Raw genomic sequence first — 25,340 nt, forward strand, 5'->3', positions numbered from 1 at the left:
TCCTACGACCCAGCAATCGCACTACTGTATATTTACCCTAAAGATACAAATGTAGTGATCCAAAGGGGCATATGCACCTGAATGGTTATAGCAGCAATGTCCAAACTATGGAAAGAACCTAGATGTCCATCAACAGATGAATGGATAAAGAAGATGTGGGAGATATATATAGAGAGAGATCTATATATATGTAATGGAATACTATGCAGACATCAAAAGAAATGAAATCTTGCCATTTGTGACAACATGGACAGAACTAGAGGGTATTATGCTTAGTGAAATAAGTCAATCAGAGAAGGACAATTATCATATGATCTCCCTGATATGAGGAAGTTGAGAGTCAAAGTGGGGGGCCTGGGGAGTAGGGAAGGAAAAAATGAAACAAGATGGGAGCGGGAGGGAGACAAACCATAAGACTTAATCTCACAAAACAAACTGAGGGTTGCTAGGGGGAGGGAGGTAAGGAGAGGGTTGTTGGGTTATGGACATTGGGGAAGGTATGTGCTATTGTGAGTGCTGTGAAGTATAAACCTGGGGATTCACAGACCTATACCTCTGGGGCTAATAATACATTATTTGTTAATAAAAAATTTAAAAATTTAAAAAATTTTTAAAAAATTAGTCCCATTTTCAGTCAAAATAGAAACAATTGTGGGATATTTGTGTTTCTTTATTAACCTACTGAATAACAAGTGGTGTATCTAATAACTGCCATAATGTTGAAGATTTTATTTATGTATTTATTTCATATATAGAGAGAGAGTTGGGGGAAGAGCAGAGAGAAAGGGACAAGCAGACTCCACGCTGAGTTTGGAGCCCCAATGGGCTTGATCTTACAAGCTTGAGATCATGACCTGAGCTGAAATCGAGAGTTAGAGGCCCGACAGACTGAACCAGCCAGGCGCCCCTAATAACTGCCGCAATTTTAAAGGATTGTTGAATGTCCATGATACTGGAGATTTGGATAATAAGTAATATGATATGAAAACACCTGGGATTCCTGCTGGTGGCAAATTACAGCTGCCTCTAACTCTACCTTGGCTTTTGACTACTTGCCTCTTAGAGGACATGTTACATTTCAGTTAGAGGCTACTAAAATCCTAAATGTTCCCACTGAAGTTCTCAGACTTTCTGAATATTACCCATGGCTTCCCCAGGTTAAAAATCCTGACACAAGTTATCTTTTTAGGCTGTCATATTTCCCAGATCTCTTTTCTAGCCCTCGAGAAAACCAAACAGGAACGAAAGAGGAAAACCAGACCAATACTTCACTTTGAATGGATTCTGACGGAATCTCTCCCGGAGTTCTTGCCCAGAAGCCGGAACTATGCGAGGGGATCGTGTAGGAGCTGCGCTTTCCGTAGGCGGCACCTTTTTAACGCCTGGACTGCAAGAAGTCCTGAAGAGTTTAACTCGATAAAGATGCTCAACAACTTTTAGGTAACGTAATTCTTCTAATCATTTTTCCTTAGGCCTTAAAGGTCCACAGTCAAGTTGAATTCTATTGAAAGATAGGGGAAAATGGATACAGGTGGGAGCGAGAGGAGGCACCTGTATTTAACGCCTGCTTACTATCCTCACTAAAACGCGCTTGTACACATCTGTGCCAAATACTGGGAATCATTTCCTTCCCCTCCCTTTGAGGAAATGCATGTCCCCTTACTGAGCATTCTTCTGCCTCTCCTGATGACGACGCGGAGCCAGTGCCATTTATGACAGGTGCTGCTGCGCGAGACTGGAGAGTCCCCTCTGCGGGTCCACAGCCCCACGGTCACTCCCGCCAGCCCTTCCTCGCCCCAGCCCGAGTCTGGGCGCTCCCGGAGAGCTAGAGTGGAGCGCCTGGAAAGCAGAGGGCTCGCTCTCAGCGGCGGCGGTCCCCCTGGAGGGGAAGGCGGCGACGCCGTTACCTGGCAGCTACAGGCCCCTGGGGTCCCTGTGTCCTACCCGGGTGAGGACAGTCCCCCGCGCTGCGGGCAGAGAGCGGCAGGTCCGCGCGGTCTCGGCGAGGGCGGCAGGGATGCTTCGCAGCTCCTGCCCGGCCGCGGCTTGTGTGCTTAGCCAGTTCCTGCTTCCGTTGCTGCGGCCGAAAGTTAGCCGGGGGAGGGGGGTGGGGAGGGCACAGTCCTGCCCTGCAACCCGGAGCTGCTTCCCGGCCACTCGGAGCGCGGTCCCCCGGGAGCCCCTCCTTGCGGTGGCTCCAGGCACCCGGCGATCGCGCTGAGCTCGGGACCCAGGCGGCAGCTGCCCCTCACCCCCTGCCTCTCAGCTGCGTCTTGCGGAGAGGGGGGTGGGGAGCGTGGGCGCGACCCGCGGTGGTGTCCGCAGGTCTGCAGCTGCCTCAGCTCGTTCCGGAGGCCACCGAACGCGCGATCTCACCAGAGGAAAGTCAAACAGGACAAAACGTGTGCACTGCAGGATGCCTGTCCCCGCTGTGTCCTGGTCTAGTTCCCCTTCCCAGAGCCACCTCCGAGCGCAGTTTCTCCACTTTGGAGTTAGCAGGGCTTTCTGTCTGGAGCCTGATTATGGGAACTGTATCGATCATTTCAGGCATGGAGGGTCCTCAATGAGAGTTGGCAGTTCTCTAGTTAAATATCCTGCAAGTCAGGCCTCAGCGAAGGCATCCGGATTCCGCCCGGATTTACTGTTTATAGGTATAGATAACAATGAAAATAATGGTGCCTGCTATCGTTACTAAAACGTATCCCCCGGCATATAGCATAGTACCTGGTATGTGATCGGTGCTCAATAAATATTTAACTAAAATGTATTTGTTGAGTTAACGAATGGAAGGGAACAGCTAGGGCATAGGTTGTAGAAGTTGTTTTTAAATCCATGCTCACTCACCGAGACCTCCGTGTAAGTGCAAACAGATGCAACTTTACCAAACCACTGTCAATTAACTTGCGGAGATTCAAACTTTAGACATCTCTACCTGGCCGGTGTGAAGAGCTTGCAAACCTAAAGCACTAAGCCATTGTAACTTACTATTCTAGACCTGACACATCCATTCTGGTTTTAACCAATAGCTGTTAGGAGGCATATGTTGAATAAGAATACATGTGAACAAAGGTCCTTTGTATGAAACAGAACTCTACCAGTTGTATCCAGAGGGTGACCTGCTCTTGAATTACAACAATGTTGCAAATACTTGGTTTTAAACCCTTACCATGGGCTCCTGGTGGCTCAGCTGGTTAGGCTTCTGAGCCCTTCTGCTCAGGTCATGATCTCAGGGGCCTGGGATCCACCCCTCATCTGACTCCCTTCTCAGCAGGGAGCCTCTTTCCTCTTCCTCTGCTGCTCCCCCTGCTTGTGCTCTCTAGCTCTTTGTCAAATAAATAAATAAAATCTTTTTTTAAAAAGTTACCAAAGTAAACTTCAGTGATTTCAGTGATTTGGAGTAATTTTACTATTGCAGCAAAAAACTGATGTAAACAATACATTTTATCTTTGCAGAGGATATACTTGAGGGTGTGGTAGGGAAAGGTCATATTGCTTTGTAGTCCTTCATAGGACAGTCCCTCCTAGTCACTAAGCAGACTTTTCGTTCTCTTAGAAGTTTCAGATTTAGGGTTTTAAACAATGAACCTGTTATCCTTGTAGTGACATACTGGTTTTTCAGTTATGACCATGAACAGAGGACACTGATGAAAATAAAGATTAAAGAGAATTTTTCTGCTGGTATGAACTAGGTGTTTAAGTTAGAATTAAATCTCTTTTCATCTCATGGCCTGAAAAGATTCTTGGTTCTCTTCTCTTGATACCTTAGAAGTCCCATTTAGGTGGAGGCAGATTTTTTAAAAACACTTTATTCAGAAAACATGTATTAAAGTGCAGGGGAAATTAAAGATCCATAAGACACTGGAGCTACCTCCAAGATGCTTATAGTGGGAAGATTTTATTTATTGTGTAAAGAATAAATATAACGATAGAAGATGCTAAGGAGGCTCAAAAGAGGGGTGTATAATCTGGACTTCTGGGAGGAAATGAAAAATTTAACCTTTTTTTTTTTAAAGACTTTATTTATTTTTAGAGCAGTTTTAGATTCACAGTAAAATTGAGAGGAAGGTTCCCATATACTTCTTGCCCCCATACATGCACAGCCTTTCCCATTAACAATATCCTCCACCAGAGAGGTACATTTCTTGCAACTGATGACCCTCCACTGACACATCAGAACTACATGAAGTCCACAGTTTACCTTATGTTTTTAGTGTATAACACTCTATGGATTTGGACAAATGTGTAAGGATGTATGTCCACCGCTATAGGATCATACAAAGTATTTTCTTTTCTTTACATTTTATTTATTCATTAGAGAGAGAGAGAGAGAGACAGTGGGAAATAAAGATAGAGAGAACGAGCCTCAGCAGCAGGGAGAGGCAGAGCTGAGCTAGGATGCAGGGTTCAGTGCGGCTTGGGCTCGATCCCAGGACCTGGAGATCATGACCTGAGCTGAAGGCAGACACTTAACCATCTCAGCCACCCACGTGCCACCCTCCGCCAAAGTATTTTCATTGCCCTAACTGTCCTCTGTGCCCAGCCTATTCATCCCTCCCCCACCACAACCCCTGGCAATCACTGTTCTTTTTATTGCCATAGTTTTACCTTTTCCAGATGTCATGTGGTTGGAATCATACAGTATGTAGCCTTTTCAGATTGGCTTCTTTCACTTCGTAAGATGCATTTAGGTTTCCTCCATGTCTTCTCATGGCTTATTAGCTCATTTTTTTTTTTTTAAGCACTGAATAATATTTCATTGTCTGGATGTACTAGTTTGTTTATCCATTCACATACTGAAAGACATCTTGGTTGCTTCCAAGTTTTGGCAATGGTGAATAAAGCTGCTATAAACAACCAATGTAGGTTTTGTGTGGACTTGAGTTTGCAGCCACAAGTTAACCTTGAAGGCTGAAGTTCAGTTAGCTAGAGGGAGAGAAAAAGGCTGAATATTCCAGACAGAGAAAATGGTGTGAATATTCAGGGAATTTTATCCTGACTGGCATGAAGTTTCCCTGTGTACATAGAGGAATAGAGAGAGAGTCGGGGGTCAGAGCAAGAAGGTTCTCATATGCCAAATTTTGAACTTTATCTTGAAGCGATGGGAAGTTATTGAAGGTTTTTATAGGGCAGTGGCAGGTCCAGAGACTTTATTAATATTCTAAAAATTCTGTCTGCCAGCCACATGTAGGATGGACTGAAGGAGGTGAAGCCAGAGGCCTTCTGCTTTCCAAGAAATGGGAAAAGTAAGGAGGCCCTGAACAGGGTGTGGAGGCTAGAAGAGAAATTAAGGAGAGAGGTTCTTCAGACTTGTGACTGGTTGGTTATGGTAGTAGGGGTAAGCAGATTTAAGGTGTAGGAGACTAGGTGGCTGGAATGCCGGGCAATATAGAGAAATGGGGAGAGGAGCAAGTCTGGAATGGAGAGATGCATAATAAGTTTCAGAAAATTTGATTCCTGCTTTCATGACTTACTAGCTTGTGACCAAGAATAAATTCCTAAACCTCCACGTAAAATCAAGAAAGTGTAATCTGGGCACCTGGGTGGCTCAGTGGGTTGAGCCGCTGCCTTCGGCTCGGGTCATGACCTCAGGGTCCTGGGATCGAGTCCCGCATCGGGCTCTCTGCTCGGCAGGGAGCCTGCTTCCCCCTCTTACTCTGCCTGCCTCTCTGCCTACTTGTGATCTCTCTCTGTCAAATAAATAAATAAAATCTTTAAAAAAAAAAAAAAAAGAAAGTGTAATCTACTTTATAGGCCTGGCATACAGGGCCAATATTATTGATGAAATTTCTAAGTTTTTGGGTTCGTGAGCGAACAGCCAAGAAAGAATTCTTGAGAACTTTTTGGTGCAAAAAGGTAATTTTATTATAGCACAGGGACAGGGCCCATAGGCGGAAAGAGCTGCACTGGGATTGTAAGGAGTGACTGACTATAAATATCTTTTTTTTTTTTTTTTAAGTTAATGGGGGGTTAGGGATAGCTAAGTCTCTAAGGAATTTGGGAGCAAAGCCTTCAGAACCTGAGGGTGCTAGCTGCTGTTAAGATAAGGTTACTTTTAGTCTTTAATAAAACATAAATATTAAGGCAGCCGTGGTTTCCTCTGCATGTTTCAGGTATCTATCAGTGGGCTGTAAGGATATTTAAGTTAAGCTACATTTCTCTTGCTTTTGTTTCCCTCATCATTATGAAAGTGCTTTATAAACCCCAAAAGACGGTTCAATAGTATATATAAGTCACATGTTCATGTGGAAATGACTTTAAAGGTGCTGTAAGGAATCATTTCTATGTCTTCTACATCTAAAGCCCCTGCAGCAGAATCCTAATTATAAATGTCCAGTTAATCTTCTCACTACCAGACTGTTAGCTTTCTGAGGATAGGGACTAGGTCTTGTTGCATCATTCATTCCTAGCCTCTAGCAAATATCTGGCATGTTCTAGACTATCAGTAAATGTTGACTCAAGGAATGACATCATTTTGTATTTCTATATCCTTCTCTGATAACAGCTTTACTGAGATATAGTTCACATACCATACAATTCACCTAATTAAATTGTACAATTCAGGGGCACCTGGATGGCTCAGTTGGTTAAGCATCTGCCTTCAGCCATTAGCTCAAGTCATGATCTCAGGGTCCTAGAATGGGGAGCCCCATTCCTACTCAGCAGGGAGTCTGCTTCTCCCTCTCCTTCTGCCCCTCCCCTCTGCTTGTGCTCATACTCTCTCTCTCTGATAAATAAAATCTTTTAAAAAATTGTACAATTCAGTCATTTTTAATATATTTGCAATGGTTGTACAATCATCACCACAATAAATTTTGAACATTTTTACCACTCCCAGAAAGAAACCCCTAACCCACAACAGTTACTCCCTCTTTCCCCCTCTACACCCATCCTCCTCAGCTTTAGGCAACCACTAATCTATTTTTGTGTCCTATAGTGCCTCTTCTGTATATTTCATATAAATGCAATCTATAATAGATCATCTTTTGTAATGGGCTCTTTTCCAATAGAATAATGTTTTTAAGGTTTATCCCTGTTGTAGCATGTTTTAGTACATCCTTCCTTGGTGGCAAATAATATTCTATTATATGAATATACCACATTTTATTTATCTTCTCAGTGGAAAAAAAAATGGTGATATAGGAGATCTCAGCCTCCATCCCCACAAAAAGATCAACAAACAGTTGATCACAAACAAAAAAGACAGTTATCCACAAACAAAAATAGCTCTGGGAGAGTTCTGGAGCCCACTTAAGAAACATCAGCAATACAGTACAACAACAACAACAACAACAACAACAAAAAGCCCTTGAGAATAATGACACATGAGGAGGAGGAAGATAGCTTCATTTTGACTGTGTCATCCCATCCTCCAGACCAGTATTGCTCAGCATCAAGAGGAAACCTCCCAGTTAGAAGGAACTCTCCTTGCCAGGATAGGGAGAGCAGAGTGGGTGACCAGTTCCCCCAGACGTTCAGGAGAGTGCACAAAGGTTCTGCCTCAGTCTCACCCCACTGGCAAAGCTGAGACATATAGACTATTATAGACACTGCTAGGAACAAGGTCTTCCTTGGTGCCATGCAGTGGGAGAAATCATGGTTCACAGTGACCCGCTCTGCAGCCAAGCCAAACAGCTTTTACCCCTAAAGACACCAATAGCCAAGTAGAATTGCCATGGATCCCTTGCAGATCTCACCAGCTTTTGTCTCACAGGCATTCATATTCACTGACATCAGCCACCTGAGTCCCTCCCTGCTCCCTCCTACCCTCAGCCCAGGCCAGAAACCACAGTGGCAGCCAGCCTAGGCTTCTGCAGCTGTGCAAGTGCAAGACACCAGTCTAGAACACCATGGCTGATTCCACTGTGTGTGTGCACTCAGGGCTAGTCTCTCCAGCTGTACACTTGCACACCACCTGCCTGATACCTATAACCAGCCTCCACTGCAGTGTCCATGCCGGAAGGGAGACTGCAACCACAGGAGAGCACAGTGATGGCTAGGGCCTTTGCAGCTGCTTGTGGGTCTGCATCACTGTGCTTACCTACAGCTGGACCCTCTAGCTGTGCACCTGCTTAGCCTTAGCCCTACCCTTGGTCATTGGTCTCTACTGCCATGTACCTGACAAGATCTAGCAGCCGTGCTACAGTGCATACTGACAGCCCAAGTCCCTGCAGCTGCCAGTGAGCATGGAGTTGACACTGGCCTTGCTGTCTGCTCTGGCTTCCACCACTCCATGTATGTCTGCCGGTGGCCCCCCACAGCCAAGTGCATATCACCACACACTATCACAGGCCCCTTCAGCTACCAGCCCAAGGTTCCTAGCTGCTGGACTGAAAGGTGCTGCTTGAGGACCCCAACAGCCCTTGTAGACACTGCAGACCCCCTGCAGTGCTCACCACATGGTCTTCAGTGCTGTAGACCCCAGTGGCCTAAGCCAAAGAGACATCATGCTCTCCTCCTTCCTTTGAGAGCTGCCACACACCCTGACACTTGGTGTTGTGTACCACTAGACCCAGGATCATGGCATGCTCTTAGCAAGCCCCCACCCACAGGTGAAAGTCTTCCTCTATCAAAGTTGGTCCATAAAGTTCATAAAGACTGCTTCTTTAGATGTGTAGACACCTATCCAAGGCTGCAGGGATCATGAAGAATCAAAGATACATGACTCTAGCAAAGGAATACAAAAAACTTCCAATCCCAAGAAATGGGGAGCCAGGAACTGTCCAACAAAGAATTCAAAATGACGGTTATAAAAATGCTGAGAGCAAGAGAATATGAACAGACAATTTAATAGTATCAGAACAATAATACAAGAACAAAATGAGAATCTCAACTATGATACAGAAAACAAAACAAACAAACAAGCAAAAAAACAAATCCTGAAGCTGAAAAATACAATGATTTAATCAAAAATTTTAATACAGAGCTGCAAGAGATTAGTTGACCAAACAGAAGGAGGAGTCAATGAACTAGAAGACAGATCAACTAAAATCACCTAATGAGAGGAGCAAAAAATTAAAAAGAATGAAAAGGAATGAAGAAAGTCCCTATGGTACTTACTGGGCCCCATCAAGAAAAACAATGTACATATCACTGGAGTCACAGAAAGAGATAAGAGAAGGAAGGAGAAGAAAGCTTATGTAAAGAAATAATGGCTGAGACCCTCCCAAACCTGGGGAGAAATTTAGATATCCAAGATTTTGAGGCTAATAGGTCAACCCAAAATTTCAATCCAAACAATCTTTTCTAAGACATGTTATAATTAAAACTGTCTAAAATCAAAAGCAAAGATAATTTTTAAAGCAGAAAGAGAAACAAATTTTCTTTCATGTAAGGGAACCCCTATAAGGTGATGAGCAGATTTCTCTGCAAACACCTTGTAGGCCAGGAGAGAATAGGATGACATATTTGTTCATTCTCCAGTTGAGAATGTCAATGTTCAGTTTAGAATAAAATGTTCATCCAACAGAAAGCATATAAAAACATCATCACATCAGTATGGATTAGGGCATGGAATACAAGATAAATTCACTTTGAGGTGGAAAAGGTGGAACAAGAAACAGAACATGTGTTGTACTCCTCTTTTCCCTCCTCTCTTGCCCACCCCCAAAGATGGCAGCCCTGGGAGAGGAGCCAGGGGCTCTCCAAGAAGGAATGGTCCCATCAGCCTGGTGGTTTATGTAAGCCTCAAGACTATAGTCAAACACCACCTCTTAGGAGCCTACATGATCTCTCAGGCAGTATTTGGTTCTTTCTTCATATTCCCACCAAATATAGAGTTTACATTCATTTGTAATTTTCTCATAGCTTTGCAATGGTGAGTAAAGGAAAGGGCATGAGTTTGAAATCAGACAATCCTAAATCGCATTTCCACCCTTGACTACCTGGTGTCCATGAGGAAGTTACCTGTTTTTCGGCCTCAGGGTTGCTTTGAAGAGTAAATAAGGTAACAAAATGTCTATGATATTATAAAGTAGAAGGGACTTAACCATACAGTTCACTTGGCATTCCTTCTGAGATTATATTTATAAATAGGACATTTATGTTAGGCCATCTGCTTGAAATTTCATGAGGGAAATAATATAAAATGGGTTACAAAGTTCTGAGAATCCCAGAGACACCCAATTCCTTGGTGGCACTGCATTGCTAGGACTCTACCCTTGATCTGCCCAAACTGGAAGTTTCCATTTTATTTTGAATATACTCTATCCTCACCTTGCTGGTTTCGGAATGGCTTGTGGATAATTGTAAATGTCCCCAGAAAGTGCTCTGGGGCATCCACTTTCCTCTGAGGGCCCACACACATCCTACCATGTGAATCGGCATTTTCTATTTCTTTTCTCTCCCTTCCAGCCCCGTCTATATTTTTTGTATGCGGCCCACTGCCATACTCCTAGGTTCTGGAGCTGAAACAGAAGCTTTGCATGCAGACAGTTGGGGATTCTAGACCTATCTGGCACCTCTTTCTCCTTCTGTAAACAGGGTTTAAAATTCTGCAATATGGGCACCGGGGTGGCTCAGTAGGGTTAAGCCTCTGCCTTAGGCTCAGGTCAACGATCTCAAGGTCCTGGGATCGGGCCCCACATCCGGCTCTCTGCTTAGAGAGGAACCTACCCTCCCCACGCCACCTCCCCCCACCTGCCTCTCTGCCTACTTGTGATTTCTGTCAAATAAATAAATAAAATCTCTTTAAAAAATAAAAAAATAAGATAAAATTCTGCAATATTTACGAATACTGATTCATTAGGTTGTACACCTGAAGCTAATAAAATGTTAAGTCAATTATATCTCCACAAAACAAAACAACCCCCCCCCCCCCCACGTTTCATAAAGTTCTAACAATAAAGTGCCAACCTATGGGTGATGCTTAAAGGGGACACATCACTAACTAGCAACGGACTTACTCTTTTGGGCGATTCTGGCTTTGAGACGGTCTGGCCCTTTAATGTTGCTCGCCCTAGTCACCCTACCCGCCCTCCCTCGGGCCGGGGCGTGGCGGGCTCTCCAACCCGGAACTGACGGCCGCGCGTAGCCGGCGCCGCCAATCCGCGTCCCGGAAGAAGCGAGCTTACGGCGCACGAGAGAGTGAGTGAAAGCGGCGCCGCCCGCCGGCCGCTCGCGGGGCTGAAGCTGGGCGTTCTTCACCTCCTCCCTTTAGGGTTCCCCGAAGAAAGCCGGCGAGCTTCGTGCCGCCGAGCTGCGCTTCCTTGCGTGTCTGTTCCCCAAATAGGGCCTCCCCTCCCCCCCCGCCCGCGCACTTGCGTGGGCCGGGCGCGCGGTCTCCACAGGTCGGCCCTGCAGCGGTGCCCACACTCGGTGTAGCATCCCTGTCCCCTGTCCCCGGCCCCTGCCCGGTCGACCCGCCGCCGGAGCGGTGACCGCCTGGCCCGCCGATCCTCCGCTGCCACCGCTGCCGGCACCATGGGCAGTGAGCAGAGCTCCGAGGTCGAGAGCCGACCCAACGATCTGAACTCCTCAGGTCGGTGTCCTAACTTCCACCCTCCTCCCGCCGGCCCTGTCTGCTTGCGGAGGGGGCTGCCTCCCAGCCTAATGGGGACTGGGGCCGCGGACACGAACGCACAGAGAGCCCTCACCATGCCTTTTTCTTGAAAAAAGAGGAAAAAAAAGTCATCGTCTGTCCTAGCCGTCATTTCCCCTGATGGGAGTGAGTGCCTGTGGGTGCAAGCTAAACCAGCGTGTGCGCCGATGCCTGTTACTTATTTTCAAAGCAGCTGTTTCTCCCAGCTCCGCCTCCTCTTTACAGGACAGCCTAATGAATTTTTGGCGTTAGTACTTACGACCGACACCGTGAGATTTGGCTCGCACCGTGCATGGATCATGGACAGGACCCCCAAGAACATGTTCCTTCTTAAAGCGGGTCTTAGAGGTTCCTTTTCAGAAGGGATGTGTGACAGGTGTAGAATCGCTTTGAACCCTTGGGTGCAAACATCTCCAGAAACTGCATTTTGCTTGGGAAGGTGTCTCACCTACCTTTCTAATATTAATTTATAGGAGTCAGCCAGCTTTGTTCCCCCCCCCCGTACGAATTTCTAAGATTTCTCCCAGCGTTTCAGATAGGAATGGAGGGATTATTGTGCTAGGAATATGGTAAGCACTCAATGAATAAAACAGCTGATGCTTAATTGAGGATCATATGCTTTCTTTTCTTTCTTTCTTTCTTTTTTTTTTTTTTTTTTGTTAGCCACAACCGTAGGACAGCTGGAACTGCTCTGGATACACTGGGGTTGCTAATCCAAATTGGATTAATCTGGACCCTCATTATAACCTATTACTTTCAGGTGTACGATCTGATGATTCAGTATTTGTATATATTATGAAATTTTAAACCCCTTTTTACAGATGGAGATTGAGAGGTGCTCCATAATCTTAGGATCCACAACTGTCTTTAAATACATAGAACTGTTCTCTGCATGGTAGGATCTGTAATTCAGAACTCTAGAAACTGACAGATCTAGGGTTATTCCACACTGAAATGTGTCCTTCAAGACTAGTTTGGACCCTCATTTTGGGGGCTAGATTGGGACAGCTTTTAATGGTGAGCAGCATCTACTAGCTTTGCTACATCCTTCTATTTCCTTGGAAGGCCCAGAATATTTTATCTGGTACAGAAAATACAGTAATAATTGTTAATCCTTTGCCTCTATGTCCAGAATCATATTTGAAGGGAAGAAGTATGGCATCTTTTTAATATGCTTGCTCACCTACTGATCACTAGCATGAATTCTAGTACTGTAGCCTACTAACCAGTGGCATAGATTAGAATTTGCTGATTCCCCTGTGCGGAGTAGTTTATGTGCATCTACGTTTAATCCTTACTGTCCCATTTTTTTTTTTTTAAAGATTTTATTTATTTATTTGACAGACAGAAATCACAAGTAGACAGAGAGGCAGGCAGAGGGAGAGAGGAGAAAGCAGGCCCCCCGCTGAGCAGAGAGCCCAATGCAGGGCTCGATCCCAGGACCCTGGAATCATGACCCGAGCCAAAGGCAGAGGCTTTAACCCACTGAGCCACCCAGGCGCCCCCTTATTATCCCATTTTATAGGCAAGGTGATAGAGGTTAGCTAGAACCCAGTGAAGTCTGTTTTCCGTTGGGATTTGGGGAAGAAGAAATCACTCAATTTGTAGCAGAAAAGATTTCTGGCTTGGGATTTGTGACATGTTAGGGAAATAATCAAAAGAGGTTAAGAGGTACTTCTTGAAGAGCAGTAAAAGTAGCAGAGATTCTACAAGAGTGAATGCCAAGCCACAGGAGACTCTGGTCTCCAGGTGTTGGGCCAGTTCTGTGACATCCCAGCATCAGCCTTTGAGACAAGACTATGATGAGCTTTCGAATACTACCTTCTAGAGGGTGAACTGCTTTAAAGGTTTATTCTTGCCCTAACCAGGAAGATATTTGAGAAGAGGAGGGTATTTTTGTCTAGGAAGTTGTTGGTGGTTTGAATCAGTTCCCTACAAATGCTTTATTTTCTCTCAAAGGACCTGAAATTGACCTGCCTGTCTAGCAGTCCCACAAATTTCTGAATTTGGCCTCAGCATAGAATGAACTTACTATTTATTTCTGCCCTTCTTGGACTAATGCCTGTAACTGTAAGGGTGAGGGGGCTGGTGCCTCAGGAATAGACCCATCATGCAGAGTTGAGAACCAGGATTTTTTTTCCCCATAGATAGTATCTATTAAATATACCTGGCTTGCTGTGATAAGGCAGCTAGACAGCTTGCAGTTTCACAGGCATAGGCCATGTATGCCAATAACCCGTAGACTTTCAATTCCTTTCCTCTTTCTCTAGCACTCTTGACTTTGGGCGGGTCACAGCCTAATTTTGTACCCTCATTTTCTCATAAAATAGGGACAAGGTCAGTAAGATCGAAGAAATAAAAATTATAAAAACACAACATACCTATATTTTTGGGTGCTGAAAAATAAGATAATTTTAATGATAAAAGCAATTTCGTACATGTAGGTTCCTGTAATGTTTGAGAGGTTTTTTTTTTTTTAGTAGAAAATAGAGGTTCCCCTATGATTCATCTGCCCTTTCCAGCCCCCACTGCAGGTTAACTACAGTTAGCATTTTTTGTGTGTGTAAAAATATTCTTTTTAATGACTATAGTAAAAGAAGCTTTGGCGAGGCAGAGGGGGATAACTAACATGCAACTCCTGAGCAGTGTAACTTTACTTTTAGTGACCCCTTCTCCAGCAAAGCATAGAGCCAAGATGGACGATATTGTGGTTGTAGCTCCAGGCTCCCAGCCCTCACGGAATGTCAGCAATGATCCCGATGTCATCAAGTTGCAAGAGATTCCAACCTTCCAGCCGCTTTTGAAAGGTAAGAACTTGGGTTTTGTCTTACCTGGACCTGCTGGAAAGATTCACATAGCCACACTACTCTCCCCAGATGGCCGTGTGCCTTCCTCATCTCCTTTAGGTCTTTACTTAAATGGCATCTTTTTGGTGAAGCCTTCCTTGGCTGCCCTATTTAGATTTGAAACGCTTTTGGCTGTTTTTCTCTAATAATCATCATTGGTCTGCTGTGTAGCTTACTTGTTTGTGTAGTGTTTGTGTTTCCCTTTTAGAATGTGAACTTTATGATGGTAAGAACTTTCTGTGTTTTGTTCACTGTTGAATCCTAGGACTTGTAATAGAGCCTGGTATACAGTAGGGACTGAGTAAATGAATGAATGAATGATGTTGGAGCTAGCCTTTACCTGTTATATTTCTATGAAAAGATTTTCGTCTTATTTGTGGTCTGGACTATGGCTTGACTACTTTAGATCCATGGATAAAACCTCTATTATCCTTGATACAATTAATCCTGACAGCCATTTTGTATGAGAGGAGAGGGTGTATATCAGAGGATTAGCATATATTGGTTAGTGTATACTGAGGTAGAGTTACCTTTTTTTATTTGCATTTTAAAAAGATTTGTTTATTGAGATAGTGTGAGTGAGCATGCATGAGCCGTGTGGGGCAGGGTTGGGCGTGGTGGGTAGAGGGAGAGAGAGACAAGCAGACTTCCAGAGGAGTGAGGAGTTGGATGCGGGGCTTGATCCTGAGATCATGACCTGAGCCAAAATCATGAGTCGGATGCTCAACCATTTTTGCCACCCAGAGTTACCTTTTAATATGAATTTTATTATTCACCTGATAATTTCATTATATATTTTAATTTTATATTAATTTATTTTATGTGATTTTCATATCCATCAAGTAATGGCAATGATTTTCTATTAACTAAATGGGCTTTCTACTGTAAGAATCGATTCCTCTTTCTGTCTCTCTTTTCCTCCAAAAGATTAGGAAATATAAATGAACAGAAGGCCCTGGTTTACTTAACCTGGCACAATATAAAACTTATTAAATTTATATAGCTATATGTATTAGAAGATAACCCCTCCATACACAGACACACACAGAAACACATGCCAGCCCCTTGTAATCCTTACATTGTTAAAATGTGTTTGAATGATTTGTGTCAGATCAGATTATTGGCAGATAGGTTGAACTTGAACTGATGAGAAATACTTGCTACACTATTTTGCACTATACCTAAAAAAAAACAAAAATAAAAACAGTGCTTTATAGATGCCATATAGCATCTCATTCTTCCCAGCATCTCATCTGCTTTACAGGTGAGGAAATGCAAGCTTTCAAAGTTTTCCCACAGGTCTCAGTGTTAGACTTTGGGAAACTCTTTGGTTCTTATCTGAAACAACACATTACATCCTGTTCCCCATCTTAATAGTTTTCATTATTTTGAGGGATAATGTGATTCTCCAGAAAAGCCAGCATTAATGAAATTTCCATCTCCATGTGTCTTTGTACAATCAGATTAAAAGACAATCAGATTTAATTTACTTGTAGAAACTTAGAGGTGGACGCTTCCAGACATGCACATAGGACTGCCCACAAGCACCCAGACTCCTGCCTCTTCTCCCTGTTAACTGTGTCCCCACAAAGTCTTCTAGTCCTGGGTGAGACCTTTATGGGACCAATATTTGTCCTCACTTTAGGGAAATGCTAAAAACAAGCAAAACCCAAAAACCTCCTGGCATTTTGAGATATATTTAATAATTTCTTTGGATAGTGTTTCTTTTCTAAGCATTGGAAATACAATTCTTATTTTATGGTAATGAATTGACTAGTAGAGGAAGCATCTAGAAGGCTTGGTGTTCAGGGAAACTAACCTCAGATTTAAAATCATTACGAGGAACCCTCACTGTGAATAATTATCACAGTATAGTTAATGCAATGCAGTTGGACTTGGTGGCATTGACACCTGGATTTATTTTATTTATTTATTTATTTTTAAAGATTTTATTTATTTATTTGACAGAGAGAAATCACAAGTAGGCAGAGAGGCAGGCAGAGAGAGAGAGAGAGAGGAGGAAGCAGGCTCCCTGCTGAGCAGAGAGCCCGATGCGGGACTCGATCCCAGGACCCTGAGATCATGACCTGAGCCGAAGGCAGCGGCTTAACCACTGAGCCACCCAGGCGCCCGACACCTGGATTTAAATTGGGACTTGGCTCCCCATTGGCTCTGTGTCCTGGCTTTGTTTTCCCCCTCTTGAACGTTGGTAGTTGAGAACATTGAGAATAGGTGTGTGAGAGAGAGGACGGCACCTGAAGGGCAGGTTTCAGTGAAGAGGCCATTTAGGATTTGGCTAATGGAGAAATTTCTTTCTGAGGGTGGCATGAAAGAGAATTGGCAGCACGTGGCAGGGGCCAGACCACAGGGAACAGAAAAAGCCAGCAAGCATTTAAGTGAGTGCTGGTGTTTCACTGGTGAAGAGGAACCCTCTTTGTGATTAGAAAAGACAGGCAGACGGGACAGTTTGGTGAAAATAATAAGTATAATTATGATAATAGTAGGGGTTGGCCCCTCTCCTCCCTCCTCTACCTCTGTGTGATGTTATTATTCTTCCCATTTTATAGATTAAAACATTGAGGCCCAGAAAGCATGAATGCATTACCTCAGGTCACCTGGCTAGAAGGGATAGCTCATCTCAGGATGGCATCAGGACATCTAGTTTTGCACTGTTTTGTACCTAGAATAAGACTGTTTCTAATTCTAGGGAAGCCAGTTATAAAGATCACTAAGCTGTAAAAGAAAATAGGGTGGTGGGTGTGGGGTTGTTTAGATTTTTAGGTGCAGCATTTGTGACAGAGCCTCCCGCTTTGACATTGTTCTGCCTGGTATTTTAGAGCCCTGCTGTCCGCCTGCTGGGCCACTGGAGGGGCCACTCATCACTGTTGCCTTTATACTCTAATCTCTTTTTTTCACCCTTTCCTGCTTTCAGGATGAGGCTATTTCTCAAAGTAGTAAAAAGGCCACACAGTGAAGGCTGTACCCCCCAGGTCTGATTTCAGAAAGCTTTTTATTCAAGTTAATGACAGCTTATTCTTTCAAAACAATATATTCAAGTATTCCACAGAGTTCACTATTGTTCCATAATGTCATGTGATGTAGTGCAAATGTTGGTGGGTGATCTGCAGAGGCAGTAGCTGGGTGGGTTTAGGGGCTATTCGTATGACTGAGGTAATGTTTGTATTTTTAATGAGCAAGCAGATTCTTTCCTTGGTCTTCACCCTTTTGGATTAATATACCAACATATAAGTTATGCTCTATACTGGTGCCAAATATCTGTTCCTCTTTCTATTTAAACCAAAAGAATTTCTGTTTTTCATAGCAGTCTCTGAATTAGCAATTTATTTTGAAGTGTAAAGCATTTACTAGAAAATGAAAAACTATAAAATTACAAAGAATAATAAATGACCACAACAGAACACAAAAGCAAAATGTAGATTTGATGATAATTAGATTCCCAGGGTTAAACAAGCCCTATAAATCTCTTACTTAAAATTCAACCACTTACATTTTTTTAATGAATCACATGGCTTTGTCAATCTATAGAAATGAACTATTCACAAGAGAAATGCAAAATTGATATTTTATGTATAAAAGTTATATAATTTTGCCATTCACTTGTAATGATGAATATATGTACATGTACACGTGTGAGTATATGACCTTCTCTACAACTGACTTACCAATTTTGTAACTAACTTTGGACATAACCTAAGATTGAGCTGCCCAAGGAAGAAACTGTCCTGTTACCCGCAAAGAAAGTCAGACAGAGATAGTGTAGATACTGATGCTAAGCAGTTTTGTTGGGAGTTCTATGTCTGGTTGTTAAGAACATGATGTATGTGAAATAAATTTTGACAGTGAAAAAAATAGTCTGGGGCTTTTCTTGGTGGAGCAGAATCTCATGGAACACAGTGAAGGATCTCAAATCACATGGAGCATTGAGAATTAGTGCATGGGGCTGGAACTGGGAAGGAATGAATCAATGGAAAAGGGTAGTAAGGAGAACACAAGGGAGCTACATTTCAAGTGATCAGTTTATATACACCTTTCTCACCCACTTATCTCTTAGCTGGACAAATAAAATAAAGGTGGAGAGTCTTAGTGTTCATGAGACACACGTCTTTGCTAGCTGTCAGACCTTATCTCTGTTTTGGAAATGGAATGCCAAAGGAGAGAGAGAGTGGATTTTAGAACTTGGTCTTCTCTGAATGGTGTAAAGGTGACCCCTAAGCTAGGGTTGATCCTGAGAGTCTCTTTCCCCCCTCCCAGAATACCATATTTGAAAAATTGATGCTGTATTCCCGATTACCTTGTAGATTATTTGTATGTAGTAGGCTCTTCAGTTAACCTTTTAAACATGGCTGTTAACCAGCAGAGTGTTGGCCTTACTCAGAAGAGCTGAAAGTACTAGGCAGAATGATCCCTTTAAACCAATTGAGAAGGCAGAGCCTTTTTGCAAGAGCAGCCTCACTTTTTTCCAGTGCATCTGTGCGTGCCTCCATTCTTGTTTCTTTCCATCAAATCTCAGAGCAGGTATGTCTGTGCCTCTCTGAAATTTACTGTCTTTCCATTTCACTTTTTTCTCCATTTGTCAGTACTTTCCATGTCTTTAGCATCTAGCTTAGTGAGCCTCTTTCCTCTTGTACCTATACATAGATCTTCCCATCTTTTTTTTTTTTTTTTTTTTAGATTATATTGAGAGAGTGAGGGAGTGCGTGAGCAGAGGGAGGGGCAGAGGCAGAGGGAGAGAAATGATCTCATGACGACTTTGACTCCACCCTGGAGCCCTGATGCGGAGCTCCCTCTCATGACCCTGAGATCATGACCTGAGCCAAAATCAAGAGTCAGAGGCTCAACCGAGACCGAGCCATCCAGGCACCCATCTTTTAAAAGGAAAACACGAAAATACCTTCTTTTGACTCCATTACCCCTCCTGCTACAATACTTTCGCTTCTTATTTCTGTTGCCAGGTTTACAGACCATGTGACCACTACACACTGTCACCATGTCCTTTCTACCTTTTCCAATCTTGAGGGTCTGTGGTCTGGCTCTCACATATATTGTTTCGTTAATATTTGTTTTGGAGGGTTATTTTGAAGTGGTCTTTCTTCATGTTTAAAGTTTTTCTCAGTCTACATTCATTTCTTCTTTTCCATATTTAAGTTTCTGTTCCACTTATTAAACCTATAGCTTTATCATCCACCCCCAACATTATGTTCTGGTTTTTTGGACTCACTTACTAGCCTCTGTTCTTTGCATAGCATTGCCTAGTATTCATTTGAAGAACTGAGGTTCTAAGCTTTATTTTGAAATATAGACATCTAGATGATTCTAAGTCTACAACATCAGCTTCACTTTTAAAAAAAAAATATTTATTTGAGAAAGAACATGAGTGGGGGGAGGGGCAGAAAGAGAGGGATAAGCAGGCTGTGGTAAGTGCAGAGCCTAAGACCCTGAGATCATGCCCTGAGCCAAAATCAAGGGTCAACCGCTTAACCAACTGAGCGACCCAGGCGCACCTCCGCTTCAGCTTCTTGTCCGTTTCTCCAATTATAGACTGCTCGGTACAACCAAGTGTTATTTTAAATTCAGCATGCCTCAGCTTCTACCTATGTATATATTGGTTCCTTTCATTCACCAAGCATTTATAGGATCTTATTTTATTAGGTGACTGAGACACATTCATGTACACTTGAAAAGAATGTGTTGTGCAGTTGTTGGGTGTAGTATTTTACATTAAGGTGTGGTTAATTGTATTTAATGAGTTCTACCACTATAGAAAGGTGTTAAAAGCTCCAGCTGTGATTGTTGTGTTTGTCTATGCCTTTTATTCTCCCAGTCTTTTGGAAGTTTCTTATTAAGCTTGCATACATTGATGTTTATTATATTGGCCCTTTTGTTATTATGAATTTACCCTTCTATCTATGGGATTATCTTCTATCTTGAAATCTGTTTTGTTTTATGTTAATACAGCCACTCCAGTTTTCTCACACTTATTGTGTGCATAGTATATATCTTTTCCTATTTTTATCTGTTTGTGTCTTTAAAGTGCATCTCTTGGGTCTTGGGACGCCTGAGTGGCTCATTTGGTTAAGTCTCTGCCTTAGGCTCAGGTCATGATCTCAGGGTCCTGGGATCGAGTCTAGCATCGGGCTCCTTGCTCAACGGGGAGCCTACTTCTCCCTCTGCCTGCTGCTCCCCTTGCTGGTGCACTTTCTCTCTCTGGCAAATAAATTAATTAGTTAAAAAATAGAAGTAAAGTGCATCTCTTATAGACGGTTTACATAGTTGAGCCTTACTTCTGTACCTGTGCATGCAGTCTGCCTTTGGTGGGTGGGGGGACAGCAGACCCAGGTTTACTGAGTGATAGTACAAAGCTCCCAAGGAGGAAGGGGACCCAAGGGGGTTGCCTGCAGACTGTCTTTTAATGGGGGGTGTAAATTGATCTAGTTGGATTCAGGTCTACCATTTGTTCTTTATTTTCTTCTTTCTTTCTTAAGATTTTATTTATTTACTTGAGAGAGAGGGCACAGAGGGAGAGGGAGAAGCATACCCTTGATGAGCAGGGAGCCTGCCACAGGGCTTGTTGTCAGGACCCTGGGATCATGACCTGAGCCGAAGGCAGACGCCTAATTGACTGAGCCACCCAGGCGTCCCTGTTCTTCATTTTCTATTTGTGTGGTCTGCTTTTGGTTCCTCCCCTTTCCTGACTTTTTTGAATCAACTGAATTTTTTTAGTATTCCATTTTAACTACTCTGTTAGCTTTAAAAAATACAATGTTTTTAAAAATTTATTTGTCAGAGAGTAAGAGAGAACAAGCAGGGGGAGTGGCAGGCAGAGGGAGAAGTAGGCTCCCTGCTGAGCAAGGAACCCTATGTGGGACTCAATCCCGGGACCCTGGGATTATGACCTGAGCCAAAGGCAGACACTTAACCAGTCACTGACCCACCCAGGTGGCCCCTCTGTTATCTTTCTCAATTGCATTCTTTTGCGTTATTTATTTATTTATTTTTTAGTGGTTGCTCTAGGGATTATAATATACATCTTTTTTTTTAAAGATTTTATTTTTGAGGTATCTCTGCACCCAGTGTGGGGCTTGAACTCACAACCCTGAGATCAAGAGTCACACACTCCACCAACTGAGTGAGCCAGGCACCCCATTATACACATCTGTAACATCATAGTTTACATGGAGATGATATTGTACCACTTCTTATAAAACATAAGAACCTTTCAATGGTGTGATTTCATTTATCCCACTACTTGGTGCTATAGTTGTCGTATTAGTGCCTCTCCATATGCTAGGAATCCCATGTGCTGTTTATAGATATTACTTATATATAAATGTATAATTTATATATATATAAAGTATGTTTACTATATACAAAACATATATTATTGTATCATGTTAAATAATTATATAATTAACAATATATATTTTATTTATTTATTTATTTATTTTAAAAGATTTTGTTTAGGGACGCCTGGGTGGCTCAGTTGGTTAAGCAGCTGCCTTCGGCTCAGGTCGTGATCCCAGGGTTCTGGGATCGAGTCCCACATGGGGCTCCTTGCTCGGCAGGGAGCCTGCTTCTCCCTCTGCCTCTGCCTGCCTCGCTGTCTGCCTGTGCTCACTCGCTCTCTCTCCCTCTGTCTTTGACAAATAAATAAATAAAATCTTTAAAAAAAAAAAAAAAAAGATTTTGTTTATTTATTTGTCAGAGAGGGAGAGAGAATGAGCACAGGCAGACAGAATGGCAGGCAGAGGCAGAGGGAGAAGCAGGCTCCCTGCGGAGCAAGGAGCCCGATGTGGGACTCGATCCCAGGACGCTGAGATCATGACCTGAGGCGAAGGCAGCTACTTAACCAACTGAGCCACCCAGGCGTCCCAACAATATATATTTATTTTAAACGATCACACATCTTTTAAAGAAATTAAGAGAAGAAAAAACCATATATAGAATGCTATGTCTCCCCACATATTTACCATTTCTGGAATTCTTAATTCCTTTCTGTAGATTCAGATTTCTCTTTGATGTCACTTATTTTTTAGTCCAAAGACCTTCTTGTAGCATTTCTTGCAGTACAGATCACCTGGAAATAAATCCTTTCTGTTTTTCTTTATATGAAGAATAAATCTTTGCCCAGTTTCATTATCAAATTTTTGCCTCTTTTTTGGTAAGTTTTTTTTTTAATTTAATTTTTTAAGATTTTATTTATTTATTTGACAGAGAGATCACAAGTAGGCAGAGAGGCAGGCAGAGAGAGGGGGAAGCAGGCTCCCTGCTGAGCAGAGACCTGATGTGGGGCTTGATTCCAGGACTCTGAGATCATGACCTGAGCCGAAAGCAGAGGATTAACCCACTGAGCCACCCCGGCGCCCCTCTTGGTAAGTTTTTGAGGAGTAATTGTGGGACTCTGAAATCTCTTTTCTCAACACACTTTCTCCTTCACTGGTTATAATATCCATTGCTGTTTCTTGTTTGAATTAATTACACAGATACAGTTGCCCAATAGTGATTTTTCTACCTTTATCCTTCCTTCTACATGCTGCCACCAGAAAGCGCTTTCTTGCCTCTCCATTTATTTATTCATGTATTTATTTAAGTCCATGTGGAATGGTAAATTCTTGTTTTATTCGATGAATTGTAATCTTATTTATTTTTAATCTCCAAATGCTCCAAGTTTAGGGGTTCCTGGCTAGCTCAGTTGGTGGAGTGTGCAACTCTTGGTCCTGGTGTTGTGGGTTCGAGCCCCACATTGGTTATAAAGATTACTTGAAAAAATAAAATCTTGAAAAAAAATGCTCCAAATTTAGCCAGTTGGAATTTTTTTTTTTTTAAAGATTTTATTATTTATTTGTAGGAGAGAGGGAGAGCGAGAAAGCGAGCACAGGCAGGCAGAGGCAGAGGGAGAAGCAGGCTCCCTGCTGAGCAAGGAGCCCAATGTGGGACTCGATCCCAGGTCACTGGGATCATGACCTGAGCCCAAGGCAGCTGCTTCACCAACTGAACCACCCAGGCATCCCTGGAATATTGTTGGTTGTAGCTTACTATGTCCTTTTAACATATTCTCATTATTCTTTGAACAGGTTTTTACTTCCTAGGTGCAAATTAATATTCCAAATTTTTTTTATTCTTCCTTGGCTCCAGCCGTAGAATCAGGCATTTCACCAGGAGCCCTGGTTCTTTTAGTGGAGAGTGGTATTTCAGAATCACTCTTAGGCCTTCTTGGTGGATTTTGCAAGGAAATATATATGTGTGTGTATATACATAATACACATATTTATACTTGTCTGTATTTGTTTATCTGTATATATTGAAAATGCTAAGTTCACATTGATGTGTTCTAAATGTTCTTTGATCTGTAGGTTTATAATCTTTATCAAATATTTTGGCTACTATTTCTTCCAGTATTTTTCTGCCCCCACCCCTTGTTTTTGTGGGACTCCATTTTCTTTTTTTTTTTTGAAGATTTTATTTATTTATTTGACAGACAGAGATCACAGGCAGGCAGAGAGGCAGGCAGACAGAGAGGAAGAAGCAGGCTTTCTGCTGAGCAGAGATCCTGTTTTGGGGCTTGATCCCAGCACCCTGGGGCTGAAGACAGAGGCTTTAACCCACTGAGCCACCCAGGCGCCCCAGGACTCCATTTTCTATGTTAAACTACTTGATGTTTTCTCACAGGTCACTGATCACTGATGCACCTTTCAATTTTTATTTATTTATTCATTTATTTTTATGTCCTTACTTTGGATAATTTTATTGATGTGTTTCCAGGTTTAGTGGCCTTTTTTTTTCTGTCACATCTGAAATACTGTTCTGAATTCTATCCAATGAATTTTAATTACAGATAATTGTATTTTTTCAGCTTTAGATGTACCTCCTCTCCTTTTAAAAAAGTCTTCATTGCTTTGCATATTATGCTTATGTTCTCTACTTTTTGAACATAAAGGGTCTATTTATAATATTTTAACTCTTGACTATAATATTATAATATTAATATAATATTTTAATATTTATAATATATTTAACTCTTGACTGATGGTCCATCATTTCTGGATCTGTTTTTTATTGAATGGAAGTTTCTCTGTATTGCAGGTCATATTTTTCTACTTCTTTGCATACCTAGAAATTTTTTTATTGTATGCCAAGCATTTTATATTTTGTGTTTCTGGGTATTAGATTTTGCTTTGTTCCTTTAAAGTATATTGGACTTTATTAGACATAAAGTTACCTGTAGTCAATTTGACTCTTTCTGAATTTGCCTTTATGTTTTTGTTGTGGCTTATCCAGAACAGCCTTAGTCAAGGTTAGTTAGCTTTTCTACTAAGGCAGTAGCCTTCTGAGTGCTTTACCTGTTGCCCATGTATTTGAAGTCCCTCCACTCTGGCAGTTGGAAATTTGGACTCTTAGCCCTGTGTGAATTTCAGAAATGGTTTGGCCTACTGCTTTCCAGTAGTTCTTTCTCTAGCCTTGGGGATACCTCCTACAGTTTAGTGTGCAGCCAGAGACTCGAGGGTGCCTTGTGCAGTTACCCGGAGAGCTCTTTTATTGAGCGCTCTCCTTTCTCAGTTTCTGTTTTGTAAACTCTGATCCCTTAGCCTCTCTAAACTCCACATTCTCTCTCTTCAATGCACTGAGTCCACTGGGCCCTTTATGGTTATATCCCGACCCAGTCTGCATCTTGGAGACTGTTTTTCACTAATAATCTGGGGAAATGATAGGACTTGCTTGTTTTCCTTCTGTCAGGGATCAAAGCCCTACACTGCCTGTGATATAATATCTGAAAAGAGTGTGTCATATTTTGGTCTGGTTTCTAGTTGTTTATGAAAGGCATAGTAGCAACTAATCCTTCTTGAGCAGAAGCAGAAATTCTCCAAAAAAGAAAAAAAAAAGTGCTTTGTAATCTTTCTTTTTCTGTCCATTACCACTTCTGCTTTACTTAAGGACCTCAG

The 25,340-nt window shown here is 42.5% G+C and overlaps 2 protein-coding genes across 7 annotated transcripts in view; one reads left to right on the top strand and one right to left on the bottom strand.

Moving 5' to 3' along the window:
- MANSC1 (MANSC domain containing 1) overlaps positions 1-10,982 on the bottom strand; it is a 28,189-nt gene extending 17,207 nt beyond the window's left edge. Inside the window, exon 1 of one of the 5 annotated variants that reach the window (XM_032347336.1) lies at positions 10,902-10,982. The gene's annotated coding sequence lies outside the window, so the exon portion shown is untranslated. Of the gene's footprint in view, positions 1-1,272; positions 1,388-1,663; positions 1,784-1,907; positions 2,059-10,901 lie in introns of those variants that run through there. The other 4 variants (XM_032347332.1, XM_032347333.1, XM_032347335.1 and 1 more) reach the window with 4 other exon arrangements.
- Positions 10,983-10,984: 2 nt separating this feature from the next.
- The window catches only part of BORCS5 (BLOC-1 related complex subunit 5), a 97,921-nt gene continuing 83,565 nt past the window's right edge, over positions 10,985-25,340 (top strand). The window contains exons 1-2 of one of the 2 annotated variants that reach the window (XM_032347338.1): positions 10,985-11,082; positions 14,200-14,343. In XM_032347338.1, coding sequence (XP_032203229.1) covers position 11,082; positions 14,200-14,343 — 145 coding nt within the window. In that variant the 5' untranslated portion in view covers positions 10,985-11,081. Of the gene's footprint in view, positions 11,477-14,199; positions 14,344-25,340 lie in introns of both variants that reach the window. The other variant, XM_032347337.1, reaches the window with a different exon arrangement.

The sequence above is a fragment of the Mustela erminea genome, chromosome 6, assembly GCF_009829155.1.
Source record: "Mustela erminea isolate mMusErm1 chromosome 6, mMusErm1.Pri, whole genome shotgun sequence".
Lineage (NCBI taxonomy): Eukaryota > Metazoa > Chordata > Mammalia > Carnivora > Mustelidae > Mustela > Mustela erminea.